At 46.0% G+C, this 20,218-nt stretch overlaps 1 protein-coding gene across 1 annotated transcript in view; it reads right to left on the bottom strand.

Moving 5' to 3' along the window:
• Positions 1 to 5,779: 5,779 nt before the first annotated feature.
• The window catches only part of FRMPD2 (FERM and PDZ domain containing 2), a 102,143-nt gene continuing 87,704 nt past the window's right edge, over positions 5,780 to 20,218 (bottom strand). Inside the window, exons 25-29 of the mRNA XM_003801673.3 lie at positions 19,107 to 19,251; positions 17,187 to 17,401; positions 14,664 to 14,762; positions 12,365 to 12,708; positions 5,780 to 5,858 (exon numbers count right to left, since the gene is read on the bottom strand). Of these exons, the coding sequence (XP_003801721.2) occupies positions 5,810 to 5,858; positions 12,365 to 12,708; positions 14,664 to 14,762; positions 17,187 to 17,401; positions 19,107 to 19,251 (852 nt within the window). The 3' untranslated portion in view covers positions 5,780 to 5,809. The remainder of the gene's footprint in view (positions 5,859 to 12,364; positions 12,709 to 14,663; positions 14,763 to 17,186; positions 17,402 to 19,106; positions 19,252 to 20,218) is intronic.

Below are 20,218 nucleotides of genomic sequence, written 5' to 3' on the forward strand. Positions count from 1 at the left end.
TTCCTTCATACAATTTTTTAAAATAAATACCTTTTAATTTTGTTGATTTTCTCACTATTGTCTCTTTCATCCATGACAGACACCCACTCATAATAGAGGTTTGATGACAAAACACTTTCCATGAGAATGTTTTGGAGAACATCCTTACACAGATGAAAAGCAAATGTTTTGTTTATTTGTTTTGTTTTAATTTTTTTGTTAAATCATAGCTGTGTACATTAATGCAGTCATGGGGTACAGTGTGCTGGTTTTATATACAATTTGAAATACTTTCATCAAACTGGTTAACATAGCCTTCAAGGCATCCTCTTAGCTATTGTGTTAAGACATTTATATTCCACATTTAGAAAGATTCACATGGACCCTTGTAAGATGAACCATAGGGAGGGGAAGGGGAGGAGGGGTGGAGGGAGGCTGTTTGATGGGACCACACCTATGATTCATCTTATAATTTTTATTTGTTTAATTTCAGGTTAGTGTGCAGGTACAAACATCCTGGTCATAATATTTGAATTTGTTAGGTAGAGTCCCTCTTGTAGTTGTGTCCGGCCCCCAAAAGGTGTGCCATGCACCCCTACATTGTGCCCATTGAGCAGGAGCATCCCAAGCTCCTCTTCTACCTCCCTTGTTTGTTCTCCCTTCCCCCAACTTGAACTGAAATGAGTTTTTCTCCTATATGGGCATGTATTAGATTGTCTACTGGCTTCATATTTGTATTGAGGACATTCAATATTCACTTTTCCACTCTTATAATAATTTACTGAGAAGAATGGGTTTCAACTCTATCCAGGTTAATACAGAATATGTAAAGTCACCATCTTTTTATGGCTGAATAGTATTCCATGGCATACATACAGCACAGTTTGTGAATCCATTCCGAAGCTGATGGGCATTTAGATTGTTTCCACATCTTGGAGACTGTAAATTGAACTGTGATAAATAATCTAGTGCAAATATCTTTATGAGAAAAGGATTTGTTTTTCTTCTGAGTAGATGCCCACAAGTGGAACTGTGGGGTCAAATGGGGGGTCTAATTTAAGTTCTTTGAGGATTCTCCATGTTTCCTTCTGAAAAGGCTGTATTATTCTGCAGTCACATCAACAGTGTAAAAGTGTTCCCTTCTCTCCGCATTCGTGCCAGCATCTGCAACTTTGGGACTTCATGATGTGGGCTAATTTTACTGGGGTTAGGTGATATCTCAAGGTGGTTTTGATTTGCACAGTGACAGATGGACTTGTTTGGTCTTTTTTGTTGATTAATTTGAGTTCTCTACAGGTCCTAGTTATCAAACCTTTGTCAGATTTGTAATATACAAATAACTTTCCCCATTCTGAAAATTCTGTTTGCTTTGATTGTTGTGTCCTTAGCTATGCAGAAGCTTTTCAGTTTAATTAAGTGCCATTTTGTTTATTTTTGTTGTTCTTGCAATTGTCACTGAAGTGTTCATAAAATCTTTCCCCAGGTTGACATTCTCAAGAGTCACCTTCATATAATCTTTAATAATCTGGTGCTAAGTCCAAAAGGAAAATCCTTTAAAAGGCATGTATATCTATGTGAAGTTGTATAGGAAAGACACAGAAAGATATTATCCTATGGCCTTGGAGCCAAACCCCTTCACAGATTCCTTCAAGGAAACTGGGTGCACCTTGATAATCACAGAAGCTCCTCTGTCCAATGAGGAATTAAAATGTGCAAACTGGAACGTTGCCTCTGCCCTGAAAGCTGCACCTACATGGCAGTGCTGCAGTGTGACCCTGCCCTGTCCTGGTTTATCTTAAAGGAGGAAGTTGATTCTCAAATCCTTTGACAAAGGGACCCTCCCCTACCTACTATACCCCACCTTACACACAAGGCTTTGCTAGAGTAAACCCCATCACTGAAAAGAAGTCATGGCCACTATTCAATGTGAGTCTCAGAAATGACAGGCATGATGCTGAAGTCAGCTCTTCCAGCTGGGTGTGGCCCTGCACCCCAGGTTCCACCTGCTTAGGGCCCACAGGCTTCTTTCCCGGTGGCAAAGCCAGTGGTGGATTCTCTGGACCAAGGTAATCTGAGGGCTCTTCTGGCCAAACATGTCCTTGCAGAAAGCCTCAGGTTCTGTCTGCCTCAGGAAACCAGTTCATTTTCCACATTTACCTAAAACAATAAGCATATTTTAACAAGTAGTATCATTTGGCTGGCAGCCTGTCCTAAACAAAAAACACTTTGACCCCCTTTGTAATCCCATTGGACAACTTGGGGCGGGGGAGGCAGCTAGCCTCATAAAAGAGAAATGTTCTGTGAAGAAAAAATAGGACTCGTGGCACTTGATGGAAAGATATGTGTTATACAAATTCTTGTGGAAAGACACATTCTAGAGAAAATGTAAAAAGGCACCAAAAGTAGAATCAGACAGATAGGGTGTGAAGCTACCCCTCTTAGCTGTATGATCTTGAACAAATTAAACCTTCTAAGCCTATTTATTTATAAAAGCAAGATAAGGATAGCATTCAAAATCGATGTGAGGATTAAATGAAATCACTCATAGAAATTACCTCTGTACTATTACTGCGCAATATCTAAAAGAACCAACCCAAATAATTTGCTATGTAGGTTTAAAGGGTGCACTACTCCATCCATAAACAAACTCCTCTTCATATCCTCTGAGATTTCTCACTACCTCCAGGATGAATGAGATCATATATACAGCAGAGGTCCGTCACCTGATGGGAGTTATGGAAACATTTGGAGAATTTAAAGAATTCTCAGAGCTCCTTTTCCAAAGAGGTCAACACTCTAGATATGGGGGTTCGTGGAGGCAATGAAGCTCATCTATGGGCTGCTGCAAGCTGAGAACTTGTGCCTTGAGCACTCAAACTTGTACACCCCCCCTTCTGTCTGCAGGGGGCAGTGGAAGCTGCTCTCCCTTTTGTTCAGGATACATGATTGTTGCAGGACTCACCCTTCCTACATCCAAAGCCATCACCCTTGGCTGAGGGCTAGTCAGTCCTCCAAGATCCTGATGGTCTTGCCACAGGCAAGCCCTTCTTCCCACCCCACACCTCATGCAAGGGTACAAGTCCAACTGGCCTAGTTCCTTCATCTACATGGGAAAAAGCCAACAGGACTGAATGCATTAAAGAGGTTGCACCATCTCACTGAAGTCACTTCCCCCTTTACGATGTAGGGTAACAGCCATTTTTCAAGAGTTTACACTATATATTTGGCATTCATTGTCATCTAACCCTTTCGGTAACAGCAGGAGGTAGGTTTGATCATGTCCACTTGGCAGTCAGCTGCACCATTGACAGTTTAAAAGTCACTTTCTGCAGACTTCCCAGCTAGTGAGTGAGGGGCCAGTCTTCAAACCTGAGCCTCTCCAACCACAGGGCCTTGCCCTCGCTCTGCCACCTCTTACTCCCTGACTCAGAAGTCCTGCAGGTGTCAGGGGGATATTTCATAACCACTGACTTTTGTGGTCTTTAATTGCTTTGCAGTGGTCCCCAAATATTGCTTAGTCTTCTTATTTTGGCTCCCCAGCCTTGAGGAGGTCCCAGCAGGAAGATTGCCCTCCACTTAGAAGTCGCTCCTTGCTGGCTCCACACTTTCATGAATCCATAATGTGCACTCCCAATGCTGTCAGTGTCTGACTTCTCAAAAAGGCCTGTGCCTGGTCTTCAAAGTCTCTGAATCAGCCACTCTATTAACTTGTTGCTTCCTATTTCAGATAAGAACCAGCCCTTTTGTGCTATTTGAATTTCAAATATTCACTCTCCTTATCAGCTTGCCTGCCGCTGTCCTCTGAGAATCCAGTTCAATCATTGGTGGTGACTGAACTTCCTTTTATACAGCCAGGACCGTGGAGCTGGGATCCAATGCAATGAGAGTGAGTGAGTGTGTTTTAATTACACCTGACCTTTCACAAAGCAACGTCTCGGTACATTGCCATGCTCCTTGAAGATGTGTTTATGGGGAAGTTTCTTGAACATTCAGCAGTTTTACATGTATGTGGTACTTTAACAGAATGTTGAGAGCTTACTGACAAGTGGAGAATTGAGGCTTCTCCCATGGGATAGTTTCTGTCATACTTACACCTCCCATGTCCTCATCACTATGCTCTGACCCTGGCGACCCTATCCGAGGTCACTCCTCACAGTAACAGTGTGGCTTTCCTGATTCTGTTCTATACACAGCCACAGTGGCTTGACAAAGGCCCCACTGACTGACCCAGAATTCTCCTCAGACATAGATTGAGCCTGGAGGCAGGTGGGAGTAGAACAACAGGAGTCAGCACTTGGCACGCAGCTCAGAAGAGAGAGACCCAAGGACAGTCCTGGGGTCACCCACAGGCAGGAGGCTGCACAGCCTGCACTCACCACATGGGCCACGGAGTGGGGCACTACCCCAGGGGTTGCATTCTGACTCTGTCGCTTATTGGATAACCCTGGGAAAACACCAAATGTGTGACGAGGGTGGTGACAGTCCCCATCTAGTGGTTGTTGTCATGGAGCATAGACCGGAGTACGTGCTACATAAAAATGTCCTCCACAATGATGCGTGACCCCAAAGGGGATGCAGGGAGAACTCATGAGGCCATGGACCCCCACCCCAGCCAGAGCAGACTGAAAACTTGAGCCCCACTGAACTGCTCAGCCTCAGCCCTGCCAGGCCATGTGAGACCTACCTGAGGGCGCCGTCCTCTGGGGCCACGGAATCTTCTAGGTCTTCCCACTCACTCTCACTCTCGTAGGACTCTTCCGGAGGCAAAGAGTCTGGGAGGGTGCCCCAAGAACAGAACTGTGTCAAGGGGATGGTCCATGAATCTGCCTCCAAACACTCTCCACAGGGTAGCTGGCCTTCGGATGCAGAACTGGTGGGGGGAGAAGGGGCTCCAGGTGGGTGGTACGTGTCAACTTCCTTGTCATCCCTGTCCAGTTCAGGACTAGAAAACAGAAACCCCTGTGTCTTCCAGCCTTCCCTTGCCTCTTAGGATGCTTACCACAGTGCCGCCGTGAGACCCAGGCAGCCTCCAAACAGCTCTTGCTGGAGACTGCTCTGGGCCGCAGGAAGCAGAGAATGAGATCCAGCCCCTGTCCTCGAGGAACCCCAGGTTAATGAGCAGAAAGAGCCGTAAACAAATGCTACAGTCCAGGTAGGAAATGTGAAGGCAGAGACAGAGCAGAGCAGCCTAGCACGGGGCACCCTACCAAGTTCAGGAGACCCAGGGGTGCTTGCCAGGGGGCATTGCAAGCACAGCAGGGACCTGTTTCTAGGGCTGACTTTTTACATGATAAGTAGAGTCCATCAGACTATGCACAAGTTTACTGACTTTTCTGGAACCTCATCTGAAAAACTGGGCGGTCAGGAAGCTTATAGGACTGTTGGGCTACTTAAACTGCATAATTCTGACATATGCCTCGGGGTGCAGGGAGCATTTCAGTACATGTGAGAGGCTGTGGTTACTGCTGCAATCATGATGACTCTCGGAGCAGAGGCCCTACATGGAAAGGGCCCAAAGAGGGGGTTGGGAGTGACTCCAGCAGGCGACTTTCAAAGCACTTTGTGCAGAGATCAGGTCCTTTTCTGAACGCTGAAAACATGCCTATTTAGACAGGCAGCCAACTGGAATGACTTTTACTCCCTGTGGAAGGACACAGGAGGCAGACGAATGGTGAAGCTCATTATCTGGCGATGCAGCCGCAGGCACAATGGTCAAAGAACAAGCGCTCCGGGCTGGCCAGGTCCGGCGCACATGCCTCTTGATTAGAAAGAGCAGCCCAAGCAGGAGAGGGGCATTTCGCACAGCGCTGCAGACATGCAGAGAAGGCACTCAGAAAATATCTGTTGAAAGTCTGGTTAGAGAGGATGAGAGGGAAAATCTAAGAGAAAAGCACAGAGATTTAGCTTTTTATCAAACGCAGATCCTGGTTCATTAGCCTCCTTTCCCCCACCCCTCCAGCCTCCTTCCCTCCCTCTCCTGCAAATCAGCAGGCTGGCCTGGTTAAGTGCTGCTGCCCCCTCCCTTCCCTTTCCCTTTCTCTTAAATCAGCTCTGATGCTCCAATAGCTATACACCCCCAACCCCAAGCCCCCAGATCGTCCATCCCCCTCCCCAGGACAGCCAGTGCAGACCAGAGCATCTGTCCCCAACCCTGAGCTTCCCTGTGAAAGAGACATTATTTCTGCTCATGGAGAGCTACAGGAAATGTAAGAGTACATTTCATATAAATATATGCACACTCATGTGTATAAAAAAGAAATTATTCTACAAGAGCTAAAAAGGAACACTCATTTTCAGAAAAAAAAAAATTTTAATTGCTGAGTGTTTGGAGAAAAAATTGATTTAAAAACTTGGCCAAATTGTGTAGGAACTGCATTTTCTTATAAACATAAGGAGGAAATGTTCAGAGGTTTTAATCAAAGAATGGGAAACCTGGCCCAAGCCCACATCCCTCAAGTACCAGCCCCTTCCCCGTACCCTGAGCATGAGGAACCCTATGGAGGGAGCCCCTGGTGGCAAAAATGTGTGCCCATCAGCCCTGGCAGCCACCTCATTGTCCATGCCTCATTCTCACCACTAGGCTCCCCACCCCCACTCCCTGCTGATCCCTTCTAATATGCTTCTTGCTGTCTGGTTTTAATGTGGAGCTACAGCTACTGGTTCTGCCCGGACAGAGACCTAGGAAAGCTGCCAGCCTGAGAGGTAAGAGACAAGGCCGACCGTCATGGTGGTGGTCCCAAGGGTGAACTCCTGGCTGCCAGGCCACCATAAGTCAGGGAGAATGACTGACTTTCCTTCCACCCTTGTGTATGTGCCACCAGGCTGCCCGAGGAGATCCCACCTTCAGCCCAACTGTGAGTGTGGGAAAATGTGAACCAGGCACAAGGAAGCAGTGTTTGTCCCAAGGCAGTGCCTATATTTTATAGGAGCAAGACTGGAGATTTGGGACATTTGATAACGACGGTGGTATTCCTTAGAGCAAGGCCTGATGTTTTGGCAGGTAGATTGCCAGGTAGAGAGGCAGAGTTCCCTACCCAGGGCTCAAGGCCAGCTCAGGCATCTGGGGCTAATGCAGAGGACCCTTGCTGAGAATCTGAAGGGTTCAAGGTGTTCAGAGCTCTCTGCTCACCCCTGGGTACATGTAATGACCTTGCCTTCCCCTGGCCCTTTTTTCCTGCCTACCACGCTGTCTGACAGAAGGAGACTTTTACAAATAGATGGTACTCAGAGGAGAATCTAGAGATCTCACATGGGCCTCCTGCCCAGCCACTTCCCCAGCACAAGCTGGAAGGGCCCCAGAACAAAGGTCTCCACCAAATCCTGCAACTCTTCAATAACTAATTTTCAGAAGAAGAATTCCAGTTCACCTTTGAGGTCAGCAAAACCATTCTGAAGCACGTGCCTCACTATTTGCTGCTGGACAATTACTGAGAAATGATACTGTGCCCAAAAGCTAACCTTTAAAGACTTGGACCACCAAAATCATCTCCACCTTTCAGGAAGACAGATCAAATTAGCAGATAGTATTTCAGGCTTAAAACACAGAGGTATTGTGATTATCCTATTACCTTATGGTGAAACTCACACAAAGTTTGAGTTATATGTCTCTCCACATAAGATTCAACTTTCTCCAGCATCAGGCCCTGCCCACATGTCCCTGTTTGCTCTGGGGATACAGCTGGGAGCTCCAGGCATTTGCTCTTACTAGATGAGTATAGATAGCATTTGGCAGATTGGATTTGCAGAGTCTCTAACACATCAAGGTAGACAGGTCTAATGGACTTCCACATATGAACCTTTAATGGTAAACCTAAGCTGAAGATTGTTTGGGTGGGGGAAGGCAGGCTCTCTGGGAGCCTGTCAGTGTGTAAAGAGAACCCTGCTGGAGGCAGAGCCAGGCCCCAGCCTTCCCCAGTCCCTGCTCTATATTAGACTATTACACCTTCCAGCTGGACATCTGCCTCATTTAACTCCCCTCAGTCACACTCTGACCCAAGAGCAGGCATGACAACCCCTTCTTGTGCCAGTATCATTCTTTGCTAGCTACTCTGATGTCACACCTGGCATGGGAGCGGCAGGTGAGTAAGACCTCTGGCCTCCTAATTATCCTTCATCATTCCAGGAATGTATAAAGTAACTTTGTGTTACTGCTTCATTGAACATCCTTAAATGACCACAAAGACATATCATCACTTTTCCAAAGCGATACTTGATGATTTTTCATGCATTTTACTTACTTGAGTTTAGCAATAAGTGCTAGACAAAGACAGAGAGAGAGATTACCTTAAACATTCTGCATTGACTAACTTTCCACCTAATGGGCAGAAGCCCTGGGGTGCATATGAGTGGGAGAACTGACTCCTTCATTCCCTCAGTCCCTCTTTCTTCCTATGGGGCCAGCACTTAAAGACAAACATTTTGCATACACCCTGGCCCATAAATGCAAGCCTCCAGATTTTTCTGAGGTTCAACCAAAGAAAAAGTGATCTTCTCCCATGCCCAGGGAGCAAATAATATCACACCTTCTAAAGTGATGCTCAAGAGAGTGCGATAAAAGAAAAGAATGGGGAGAAAAGTAAAATCTAATCCTCTCTCTGAACGCTGTGGGTTTGTTAAGGTGCTGGCAGCCATCTGGCTGTATAGTAAGTAGCCACCTGGCAGATGGTAAGTTCTGGCAATTTGCTGGGAATTTCAGGTGATGCGACTTGTTCTTTTTGCTAGAAACAGCTCAGGAACAGGAACAAAAATGGACTTGCATTGAGTTCCTACTGTGTACTGGGCTCCACAATGGCACTCTGCATGGGTTGTTTCTTTTGACCTGTGAGTACCCTGTGGAATTGTCACAGCTCTCATTTATATTTGGGAAGCTTTGAGCTCAGGGAAATCAACTCTCCAGGCCTTCAAGTAAACAGAAAAGCTGAAACCAAGCTATGCAATAGAGATATCTGTACTCTTTTTCTTCTAAACTACAGAAGAATTTGACACACAAGTGCCACAAACAAAGAATCAATTGGCCTGGGGCAGCCAGCTTAGAACTGAGCTATAGACATTTCTAGGTGGGTCTGCAAAGAGCCAGGATCCCACTTTGGAATCCTAATTCTTCCCCTAACCAGGAGCCCTGGAAACTGTCCAGTGATTGCCGATCATGCACCATGCTCTTCTTCCTGTAGGGGGCAGTCACTAACTGTGTGTGCCACTCTGTGTTGGAGAGGCTGACATAGTTAGAGAGGAGGAAAAGTTCTGAAGTGGGAAAGAGAAAATAAGGTAAAAATAAAGCCAGGAAACATGAGCAGGCAAAATACCATCATTACCGGAAACACCACAGGGAGGCAAGTGCATAAGGGAGGTGTTGGCCATTGGAGGAGCCGGTGCTGAGGACAGCAAAGCTGTCTGCCCCTGGCTGCATGTACCACACCCATCCAGACAATACCCATGGGGTGGAATGTTCAGAACAGGACCTCATGATTTTTGTGTGACTCCAAGAAGGAACAGCCCCCTCCAAGAATGACAGATTTTGCACATCTGGTATACCCTCACAAGTATGACCACTTAGGCAAACTTAATTTGATTCAGAAAAACAGAATGTGAGGTTTCTTACCAAAAAAAAAAAAAAGTGAACAACAAAAAGATAGGAGGAAATAGGAGTCAGGACTTATAAGTAGCAGACATAAAGAGGTAGATTTCTCCTCAAAATAAGGAAGCACTTTCTGAACAACTAGATGACGATAAAATGGGTCACCTCCAGAGATAGCAAGTTCTTCATTTCTGGAGATATTTGAGCAAAGGTTAGACCACTTCTTCAGGGATGTTACAGAGCAGTTTCCAGCAAGGAGCATGAAGTTAGAGTAGTTAATGTTTATATTGAACAACCTGATATTCTGTGATTCAATGAGTGAAGCAGTGACTGTCTATACTAATAATTTTAAAATACTTTTTAATAACCATTGACTATATTAGATTAGAAGCACATGGCAAGTCTAATTCCAGGCTTGTACCTAAACCCAGAGCCAGTTTATAATTCAGCTTTTAGCATCTCCATTCATTATTCTAAACTATCTGGCAGTAAAACCTTTAAAAATTCAAACAAATGGCCTCATGCCTGTGGGGAAGTACAGTTTTTTATTTTTTATATGTCCTATATGATTATGCTAGTGGTTGTCCTTGGATAAATCTCTGTAGGTTATTTCCTTTATCATTTTATCAAGTGTCATCAATTACTGCCGAGACTGCAATCATAAGGAACTATAAATACGCTTGTGTTTATACATTCTCAGACAGTGAAAATGAGTACCACTGAGGAGTGTGCTTGCTCACCCTACTCTACTTTGCAAACTATTGTATTCTACCATGTGTAATGCACGCCCGTGTACAACGTGCAACCACATTTGGGGCCCAAACTTTCAGGAAGAAAATCCTTCCCAATGATTTTCCAATAATTTTTATAAAAATTATCAGCTAGATTGCTAGCTCCTGCCTAAAGTGTACAAAGAGAAATACGTTGCTCTTCATTGGCTGAAATTGCTTTCACTGCAAGTTCATTATCAGTTCAACAAAACCAATTACCATATTCCAGGGTATTATTTTGCATACAAATATCTTTTTTTTTTTTTTGAGACAGAATCTCACTGTGCCACCCTGGGTAGAGTGCCATGGCATCATAGCTCACAGCAACCTCAAACTCCTGGGTTCCAGCCATCTTCTTGTCTCAGCCTCCTGAGTAGCTGGGACTACAAGTGCTCCCCCTGACTCCTGGCTAGTTTTTCTATTTTAGTAGAGATGGGGTCACTTGCTCAAGCTGGTCTTAAACTCAGAGCTCAAGCAATCTTCCTTCCTTGGCCTCCTAGAGTGCTAAGATTATAGGCATTAACCACTGCATCCAGCCCAGATATCATTATTGATTTCTAGAGTTACACTGCTAATGCATAAGCATAAATAAAAGAATATAAAAATGTATATACATACAGAATTAGTACTACCCATGTATAATTTGCATCCTTATTTTTCCCTCAGAAATTTGAGCAAAAAATGTATGCATTAAACTTGGCAAAATATAGTAGTTTGTTTGTTTGACTTGCACAGCTTTCTTTAAAGCTTTTAGGAAACATATGCCTGGCCCCTGTTTGTCAAAGCTCTCATCGGGCCTAATTGTTCTACACCCTGCTTCATGCTTCATAGAGACTGCTTATCCTTATGGATCTGCCCTTGTTTGCCTTTTAAGATGACCTCCCCAAAAGAGTCATTTAACAGAAGTGGGTTTACATAGTGTCAAATATATCATGTGCCTGCCTTGTGTCCGTGAATCCGGCTAGCAAGCATCTAGAAGCAGAACCTCACTCTGCATTTACACCCCTCTTTTCTGCTCCTAACAGGTTTCCAAGCACCTTGAGTATGTATAATAAGTACTTGTCAAATTGAGTTGAAGAAGATATTTTCCATCAGAATAGAACTGAGAACTAGAAATACATACAGGTACTTGGGCACCAAAATACAAATTAAATTAAAAATGGCTATTAAAATGAATGTTTCTTTTATTTTTTTTTTTGAGACAGAGCCTCAAGCTGTCCCCCTGGGTAGAGTGCCATGGCATTACAGCTCACAGCAACCACCAACTCCTGGGCTCAAGCAAGTCTCCTGCCTCCGCCTCCCAAGTAGCTGGGACCACAGGCGCCCACCACAACACCCGGCTATTTTTTGGTTGCAGCCGTCATTGTTGTTTGGCGGGTCCGGGCTGGGGATTCGAACCTGCCACCTTAGGTGTATGTGGCTGGCGCCTTAGCTGGTTGAGCTATAGGCGCCGAGCCATGAATGTTTCTTTTTATGTGTGTTTTATTATTTAAAAAAAGAAGAAGAAGAAGAAAAGAAAAGGTGGTATAGCCAGGCATAGTGGTGTACACCTGCAGTGTCAGGTACTTAGAAGCCTAAGGCAGGAAAATCACTTGAGCTCAGGAGGTCAAGTCTATCCTGGGCAACATAGTAAGGCCCCATCTCTTAAAAAATAAAAGCTGATTATCAATAATAAATCATCATATTAGCAATAAAAATGAGGGTGAATACAAGAACTTCTTTCTTACTGCAGTGCTTTAAGAGGCCATGAAGGAGGTATGGCAAATGTTTGTGTACTGGGAGAAACTCCAAGGCCCGCCATCTGTAGCCACCATGACATACTGGGGACAATGATGGTCTAAGTAGGGTTTGATTCTTCAAAAGCTCATAAGTTGTGGTTATGGCAGCCCCAAACCTTATACTTTTCTTATTTCCTCCTCTCCTCCAAATACGTAGAACAGTGCGATTGCATCTGAGCAGAGTTGCTGATTGCTTGAATGTTATTTTCTAACAATGAAATGCATACGATTTGCAAAATGTCTGAAAACATGGTGATTCTTACCTTCCAAGTCTCCTGATATCACAAACTGAATAGCAATTTTGCCTGATATCCTTTTCCAAAGAGGTTGCCAATGTTGACGCATCCCTTTCCTGGTGAAGGTTGCATAAGTGAGGGTGGGAACTGGGAGAATGCATCAGGGAACCGGCCCAAGGTCTCTCTCTGTCTTGATCCCATTGCACCTCCCTGAAGGCCTTTTGGGAAGACTCTGGCCTGAGACCCAGGCCTTCCCCTGTGTCTGGAGAGGCACTGTCCCTCCAGCTGTCCTCTTGATCCAAGCTGGGGCTCCGCTCTGAGTCGGTACATGTTGCCCTGGTGAATGCTTTGTCTGCTGAGAGTACGGGTGTCTATTAAAAGAAATGCTAATTATTACAGGCTCCATGGTGCACACCGAGAAAAATACAAAAGTTGCTATTTTAAAAGTAAAAAGCTTTCTTTCCCATGTGATGGTAGATCAGAGCAGATGAACTTTGGGGACCATCTACCTCAGATAGTGTCCCTTGGTCTTCAATCTGACCACTGGAGCCACATTAATGAATCAGAATCCCTCTTCCACGTGGCCATCAGGTATAAGCAGGATAAGTGGGCCCATGATACCTCTCCTAAACCCTCCCCACTAGGTTCCTCTGGGCTCTCCTGGGTGGAACTATGCTCTAGGACAGAGGAGGGACTATTTCCTAGATCTTTCAACAAAAACACAAGATCCAACCACCATGGCCTGATCTTTGTGTGTGTGAAATTTAACCCTGTCTCACCCTCTTTGAGTTGCTTAACACAATTGCCTTCATTGACCTTCTATTCCAAACCAGCAACTTTGAATATCTTTCCCACCAGATGCTCTCACCAAAGTCTGTATCAAATGACCTCTTTGAGTCCAAGCATCAAGAATACTTGGGTCACCAAGTCCCTTATGCTATATCCCTTGTGACTGCCACCTTCAGTCATGCCAAGTGCTCATTTTTGTATCCAGATCTTACTGATGAGGAATCTTGAGGTCCAGAGAAATTAGGCAACTGCCCAAGGAGCATGTGGCAGGGTAGGTAGAAGTGATTCAGGCACCTGCCCAGATGCTCGTCCAGAACTGAGCCCCTCATCCCACTGCCACAGGGACAGCTATTGATGGCTCCAAGCCAGCCCCTCCCTGGGAGCTGGCTCAGCCACCCTTAGGTCCCTCCCCTGGGGCAGCCCATCCTCCAGCACTGGTTGACACAGAGTTCAAAAGCACAAGCTCTCCTGCCCTGATTCAGGGCAGCTCTGAGGTTCACTCCAGCTCTAGAGCTCCTTGTGGGGTCAGCTGCATGCTGATCTCTTCCTCTGCCCAGCCCAGCTGGCCTCACTTCCACAGGCGATGTTCTCTAGAGCAGCCCCATAAACCTCCTACACCAAGACTCTGCTGCAGAGTCTGTTTCCTGACACCTCACAGGGATCATGCGATAGGTAATTTTATGTGTCAACTTAGCTGGACCATGGCACCCAGCTATTTGGTCAAAAGTCAGCCTACATACCACTGTGTAGATGATTTTCAGATGTGACTAACATTTAAAGAGTAAAGTTTATAACCCTCCATAATGTGATGGGCCTCGTCCAAGCAGTGAAGATTTTAAGAGTAAAGACTGGCCTCCTCCATGGAAGAGGGAGTTCTGCCTCTGGACTGCCTGTGGGCTCAAGTTTCTGTATCAGTTCTTCCCTGGGTCTCCAGCATGCTGGCTTGCCATGTAGAATTTGGACTGGCCAGCCCTCATAATCAAATGAGTAATTCCTTAAAATAAATCTCTGTCTTATTTTTTTTCTCTTTCTCCTGTTGGTTCTGTTTAATATTTCTCTGGAGAATCTAACTAATATAGACATCAAACTAAAAATTCCCCATTTTCGGTTTCCCGTGCTCTTTATACTAGAGCACACATGTCTATTTCATGCTTTAGGGGAGTAGACATATATCCTGTCTTTCACTTCATTTCTCAAAATGGAAAATCTTATTGTAAATCCCCTTGGTTTGGTTGTGTCTACTCTCTGGATCCCCTGGTTCCCCCTCTCCGATTCCTGGATTGCCAGAGACCCTAGCTTTGAAGCTTTTACAGCCAAAATCTGGCTGTATGAACATTTACAAGACCTAAATGTCAGTGAGGCAGAATCAGGGAGAGAAAAGAGGCTCACTGAGCTCTGGGGGGCAGCTCTTTCCTGCCCCTGTGCGAGGAGGTTGCACTGAACCCTACAAGCAGTGCTAGGCTTCTTAGGACCCAACAGAGAGGCAGGGATGCCTGGCAGGAGCCAGGTGAAGGGAGCGGGAGATGCCTCATCTTACCTGCCATCCCTGCTCCATGTCTGGCAGTACACCTGGTGGGGGTCGGCAAAGGAGGAGCGTGACTTCCTGTGGGGCCCCTCGCAGTAAATGGAGCACCTCCTATGAGAAGCCAAGAGCTGTGGTTAGATCTGCTGACATTGCTGGGGGCTCCTCTCTGGTCCCTACCTTCTCTTAGGTGCTTTCCACCCCCACCTTGATTCATTTCTCAGCTCCTAGGGATCCTTAGGGAACAACACTGTGGCCATGAGAACCAAGGTTCCCATAAGGGTGATGCACAGGTACTAGGCTGAAATGACCAGGGTCTGCCCAGGGCCTTTTCAGGGCAGTATCTGCCAATACCAAGGACTGTTCTTCAGACAGAAAGAATAACTCAAACAAATGCTTTCCCATCTCAATCCCCCTTCCCTCCCAATCTCCCTTCTTCTCAGGGAACACCATTCTTGTAGCCCAACTAACCTAGTCATTAATGCTTGGCAGGTGGCTCTGAGTTTTATAAAATGGCTTGGCTTAGGCTCTGGGAACCTCTCACATGTGATATTGCAGTGACCTCTTCTCTGCACCCTGCCTGCTCCAGTGCCACCCACCTGCCTTCTCCCACATTGCTTAAGGGCGATCTTTCCAAAATGCAGATATAACCAACCTTTCTCCTGCTGCACCCTCCTAATCACCTTGCCCTCAGCATAAGCTCTGGACAGAGCACATAGGACCCATTCTTACCTGGCACTACCTCTTACCACAGCTCCCTCTCTTCCACCTGCTCCCCTCTGCACCCACATCCTAGGCTCCTGTCATACTGGAACTCTTGCTCTAAGCCACCCTCTTGATGCCCAGGACTCAAGGTTGCCTTGACAGCTCCCATTTCCCACCTACACCAAGATTTCTCAGCCTCTTGGCACTATTGACATTTCAGGCTAAAGGATTCTTTGTTGGGATACTTGTCCTGCCTACCGGATGGCAATTGCACCCATCAGTTGTCTCTGGACTTGGTCAAATGTCCCCCAAAGGAAAGTTATCCCAACTTGAGAAGCACTGATACTGAAGCCCCTCCAGGACTGAGGCCTCATCCCACTGTCAGAAGGACAGCTGCCAATGGCTCCAAGCCAGCCCCTCCTTGGGAGCTGTGGTCAGTTCAAGGGAGCTGGCTCAGCCACACTTAGGTCCCTCTCCAGGACAGCCCAAGCTCACTCTCCCCCACCTGCTCCCCTCTGCACCCACATCCTAGGCTCCTGCCTTATTGAACCTCTTGCCTCAAGTCCCTGCCTCAGCTGCCCAGGACTTCCCTGGGAGGGCTTCGTCCCTAGCTCCCTGGAGTGAGTGCTGCTGCAGATGGGCGTCCGTCTCCCAGGACACTGGTATTCTGCTGTCACTGCTGCTTTCTCTCCATGAGTTGAGACTCTCTGAGCTGTCTGCCTGTCTTCAGTCGCTCATGGAGTTGCCGCCCAGCAGCAGTTCTCAGGGAATAGTGCTTGGATCAGAATATGGAGGAGGACATGGCCTCCCCTTCCAGACATCTGCTACTCTGAAAACTCCTTCCCCAATGCTCCCCTCTTCATCCTGCTCTGTGCTCCTGGAGCTACCCCTGCGGGATGCATGAGCCTTCCTGTTGGGCCCAGCCAGGAGGACCACGGTAGGAACCAGAGACAGGGAGAAGCAGAGGTCAGTGTTGTATCCTGGTTTCCTCCCCTCAGATTGTCACAGGACAGTGACATCCCTCAGCTAAGGTCACAGCTCATGGCAGCAGGTCCCCTCCACCTGGCTCTCTCTCTTTCTGGATTGGGGTAATTACTTTTTCCCATTCCCTTCGGGCTTGAAGGGTGGGTAAGTGCACCCCATTATTTCCAGCCCAGGGCACTACATGCCTCCCCAGGCTTCCCTACAACCATTATTATAATCTTCTCAAATGACTCAGTTTTCTGAATAATACATAGAATATCTCCTCTCATTGAGAACTTGTGCCATAAGCATCAAGAAGAATTTACTTTTTACTTTTTACCTTTCTTTTTCTTTCTTTTTTTTTTCGCTGGGGCTGGGTTTGAACACGCCACCCCCAGCATATGGGGCTGGCACCCTACTCCTTTGAGCCACAGGCGCCACCCAACCCCTTTCTTTTTCTTAAATGACATTTTTTATCATGGGCAGAACAATCACTGTAACACTGGATGTCCAAAGCTGCAAATTTAGTAGAGAAAAGGGAAGGATGGCGAAAGAGCCCCTGCAGCCCCGACACCCACCTCCTGGGCTGTGTTTTGAGAGACATTAGCCATCACAAAGGCCAGAGTTTTATCTTTAGCTTCACTGATGAATCTAAAGAGAAGCAAGCTTATTCACGGTCAGATACTTTAAAACAGAGATGGAAAATTAGATGTGCCAGGGTCCTGCCAATTGTTCTGTTTGTGTGATCAAAGTCCAAGCTCCACCTGTGAGTTTCAGAAGCTCAGTATATCTATATCCCTGCCATGGGCAGGCCTGCAAGAGCAGGCTGGGGTCAGCGCACACAGAGGGTCACATTTGTGGCCTGGGCACCTGGAAGATGAGGCCTTCCGTAGGCCTTCCATTCACGGCCAGGATGATGTCACCAGCTGCAATGGCCCCATTCTCTTCAGCTGGCTGCCCTGGAAAGAGCCTCTTAATCCTCACAAGATCATTCTTAAGGTGGCTGCAACTCTCTCTCTCCATCTGCACAAAACTGAATCCCAAACCATTGGCATTCTTCTTCAGTTTGACTTCGAACTTGGGACCTGTATTGTGGGATGTTGATAAAAATAAATCCGTCAGTAGATTACAAGCGAAATGGACCAGCCTCAAAATGCAAATTGTCAAGCAAACGAATTACATAGGTTTTACATAAAAAGATTTCAGTTGCTAATTTTATGACAGAGTCCATTTTCCATGGTACAGATCAGTGCTGTCCGATAAAATATAACGTGAGCTGCATATACAAACCACAAACAGCATTTCAAGGTTTTCAAATAGACACATTAAAATAAAAGCAAAAGGAAAAAAAAAGCCAACAAAAAATAAAAACAAATTTAAAAAACAATTTAAAAAGTAAAAGGAAAGAGGTTAAATGAACTTTAATCATACATCTCATTTCATTCCAAATTAGTAAAATATACTATTTCAATATGCAATTGATATGAAAAAATTATTAATGTGATGTTTTACATTCTTTTTACAAACAAAATCCAGTTGGATGGGCCACAGCTTAAGTCCTCAATAGCCACATGTGACAAGTGGCTACCATAGTGGACAATACAATTATAGACAACAACTGCATTCATATGTAATGGTATTATTACTAGACACACACACCATGCCCTTGGCATTTAGTAAAACTTGTATACATACAAGCCTATTGCTCCTTTAGAACTCTAGTCATTTTTTGGTGCACTCAAAATTAAATTTTGTATGATTAGACCATGGAGACAATTACGGCCAACTTTATGGACAATATTTTAGCTGCTCTTTTGTTTAGCCACGTAGACTGACCATAAGACAAAACAGCTGCCTCTGGGCATCAAAGATGGATATAGCTGGTGCCTGGGTAATTTGGTGGCCAAAGAGGCCTCTGGGCCTCCCCTGTGTCTGGCAGCCCAGCTGGCTCTCAGTGCAGAGAGGGACAGAACACTGACTTGCAAACTTGGACTAGGGCGAGAATGGAGGCATGTAAAGCAGTTGGGTGAGGTGAGGTACATGAGCGACTCCTCAGTTCATTTTGGTGTCTGTTTCCCAGGGCCCCGTGCAGAGTGTGCAGAAGGGTAAGGACAGAGGCCAGAGGCTTGATTCAAGCACAGGTGTCCCCTCTGCCCCACCCTACTACTCAGCCCTTCCGCTACCTTGCATTCAATCTGCCTTGTACCTTCTGCTGCAGAACCCAAAAATCTCTATGAAGGAACTGAAAAATGGCTAAACTCCAAACCATGATGTACTAAGGAAATAAACATTTTCCTAGCAAGAAACTGAATCGCAGGGGTAGTGCAGAAGGGCAACTCATCAGAAGATATGCGATTATGACCCCTAAACAGACTGCAGACTTGCTTTTTAAAATGATGCAAGTAACAAAGCTAGACTGCAGAGCACCTTCCTCTCCTGACCTCCCAGGCTTCCTCGGGTAACTTCATTATAAAGCTGCCCTAATGCATGACCTTTTCACCCCAATTTCATCCTAAATACCTACACACAAACATTAACGTTCCAGCAGCTGATCAGAAGATGGAGGAAGGCTTGGAGGCAGAACCATGCCTGATAATCATTTTGTTTTCCAGAAACATCTTCCATTAGATTGGCCTCTGCTGCATCAGAAAGCCGGTCACATCATGATCGCCACTGCTCGCTTTCTTTTGAGAACCCGAAAAGCCTCCCTGCCTTTCCCTTTTGACTGGACAATTCAAAAGCAGCACACGATAACACGACAATAGTAACACTCAATCCTCTCTCTCTTACCATCTGTCACTGAGACACAGCTCGAGGGCCTGCCAGGCAAGGCTGTTACCAAGGAAACAGCCGTGTGCTCATCTCCCATCCTGTCATTAGAAGGACACTGCTGTGCAGTCCTGGGGCCTCTTCTCTCTAAGACCAGTCTTGCAACCTAGAAGGATGGGTGGACAAACTCGATTTACACTTCACTCGGCAGCCAGGAGGCACTGCCTGGACTCCACGCTTGTTTCTTCCCTCTCCGATGCTTCTGGTCGGCTGTTTCATCTGAATCTCTAGTCTAGCCTATTTGTTGGGATCCAGACCCTTATCTCCAACAGTTTATTGGACAAGTACACCTAGAAGTAACACGTGTGTCTCTTTTTTAGCACACTTAGTGCCAAACTCATCTTCCTCCTCTCGGGTCACCCTCATTCCCCCCACCTCATTCTGCCTAAAACATTCCTCCACTTGCATTTGCTCCCTCAGATAGGGAACCATCCTCCCCATTAGCCTCCTAGGGGCTAAGCTTCAAGTGGCTCAGCTCTCCCCCACCTGGTCCCCAGTGCCCCTGCCCCATGCCCTCTTTGGCTCCATGCCAAAGGCCTGCTGGGCTGCAGCAAGCCCTGCCAACTTGGCTTGCTGGACCCTAGCTGTGCCTACTTTGGTCCACCCCCATGATGGCTGCCCATAATTGGTCTAAGACACAAAGTGAACACACAACACACCTGATTAAAAGTCTAACATTTCCCAGCACCTAAAACCCAAACCTATACGTGGCATCCCAGGCCTGTCCCGAATGCCTTCCCCCTTTCTTCCTGGTTAGATTTCCCATGCTTCTTCCCACAACAACACTGTATAGCATTGTCAACCAAAGCATGGTTCAAGAACCCATGGCTAGATATCACACGGAAGCTTCTTAGAAAACCAAGCTTCTGTTAAGGGCCTTGGCCATGTCTCCGTCCTCCTGCTGCAACTGTCACTCAACATTTGGCCCAGGATTAGAGAGTGACAATTCCCACCTTCTATTGCTGCCAGTGGGCCAGCCAAATATACTCTCTAGCCATGTTCATTAGCAAGGTCTAAAGAACAGAAAGTGCTAATAAATTACCACTCTGTTCTCAAAGTATGTCAACCAAGGT

Source organism: Otolemur garnettii, unplaced genomic scaffold (genome assembly GCF_000181295.1).
Source record: "Otolemur garnettii isolate 467f Iridium unplaced genomic scaffold, OtoGar3 scaffold00217, whole genome shotgun sequence".
Lineage (NCBI taxonomy): Eukaryota > Metazoa > Chordata > Mammalia > Primates > Galagidae > Otolemur > Otolemur garnettii.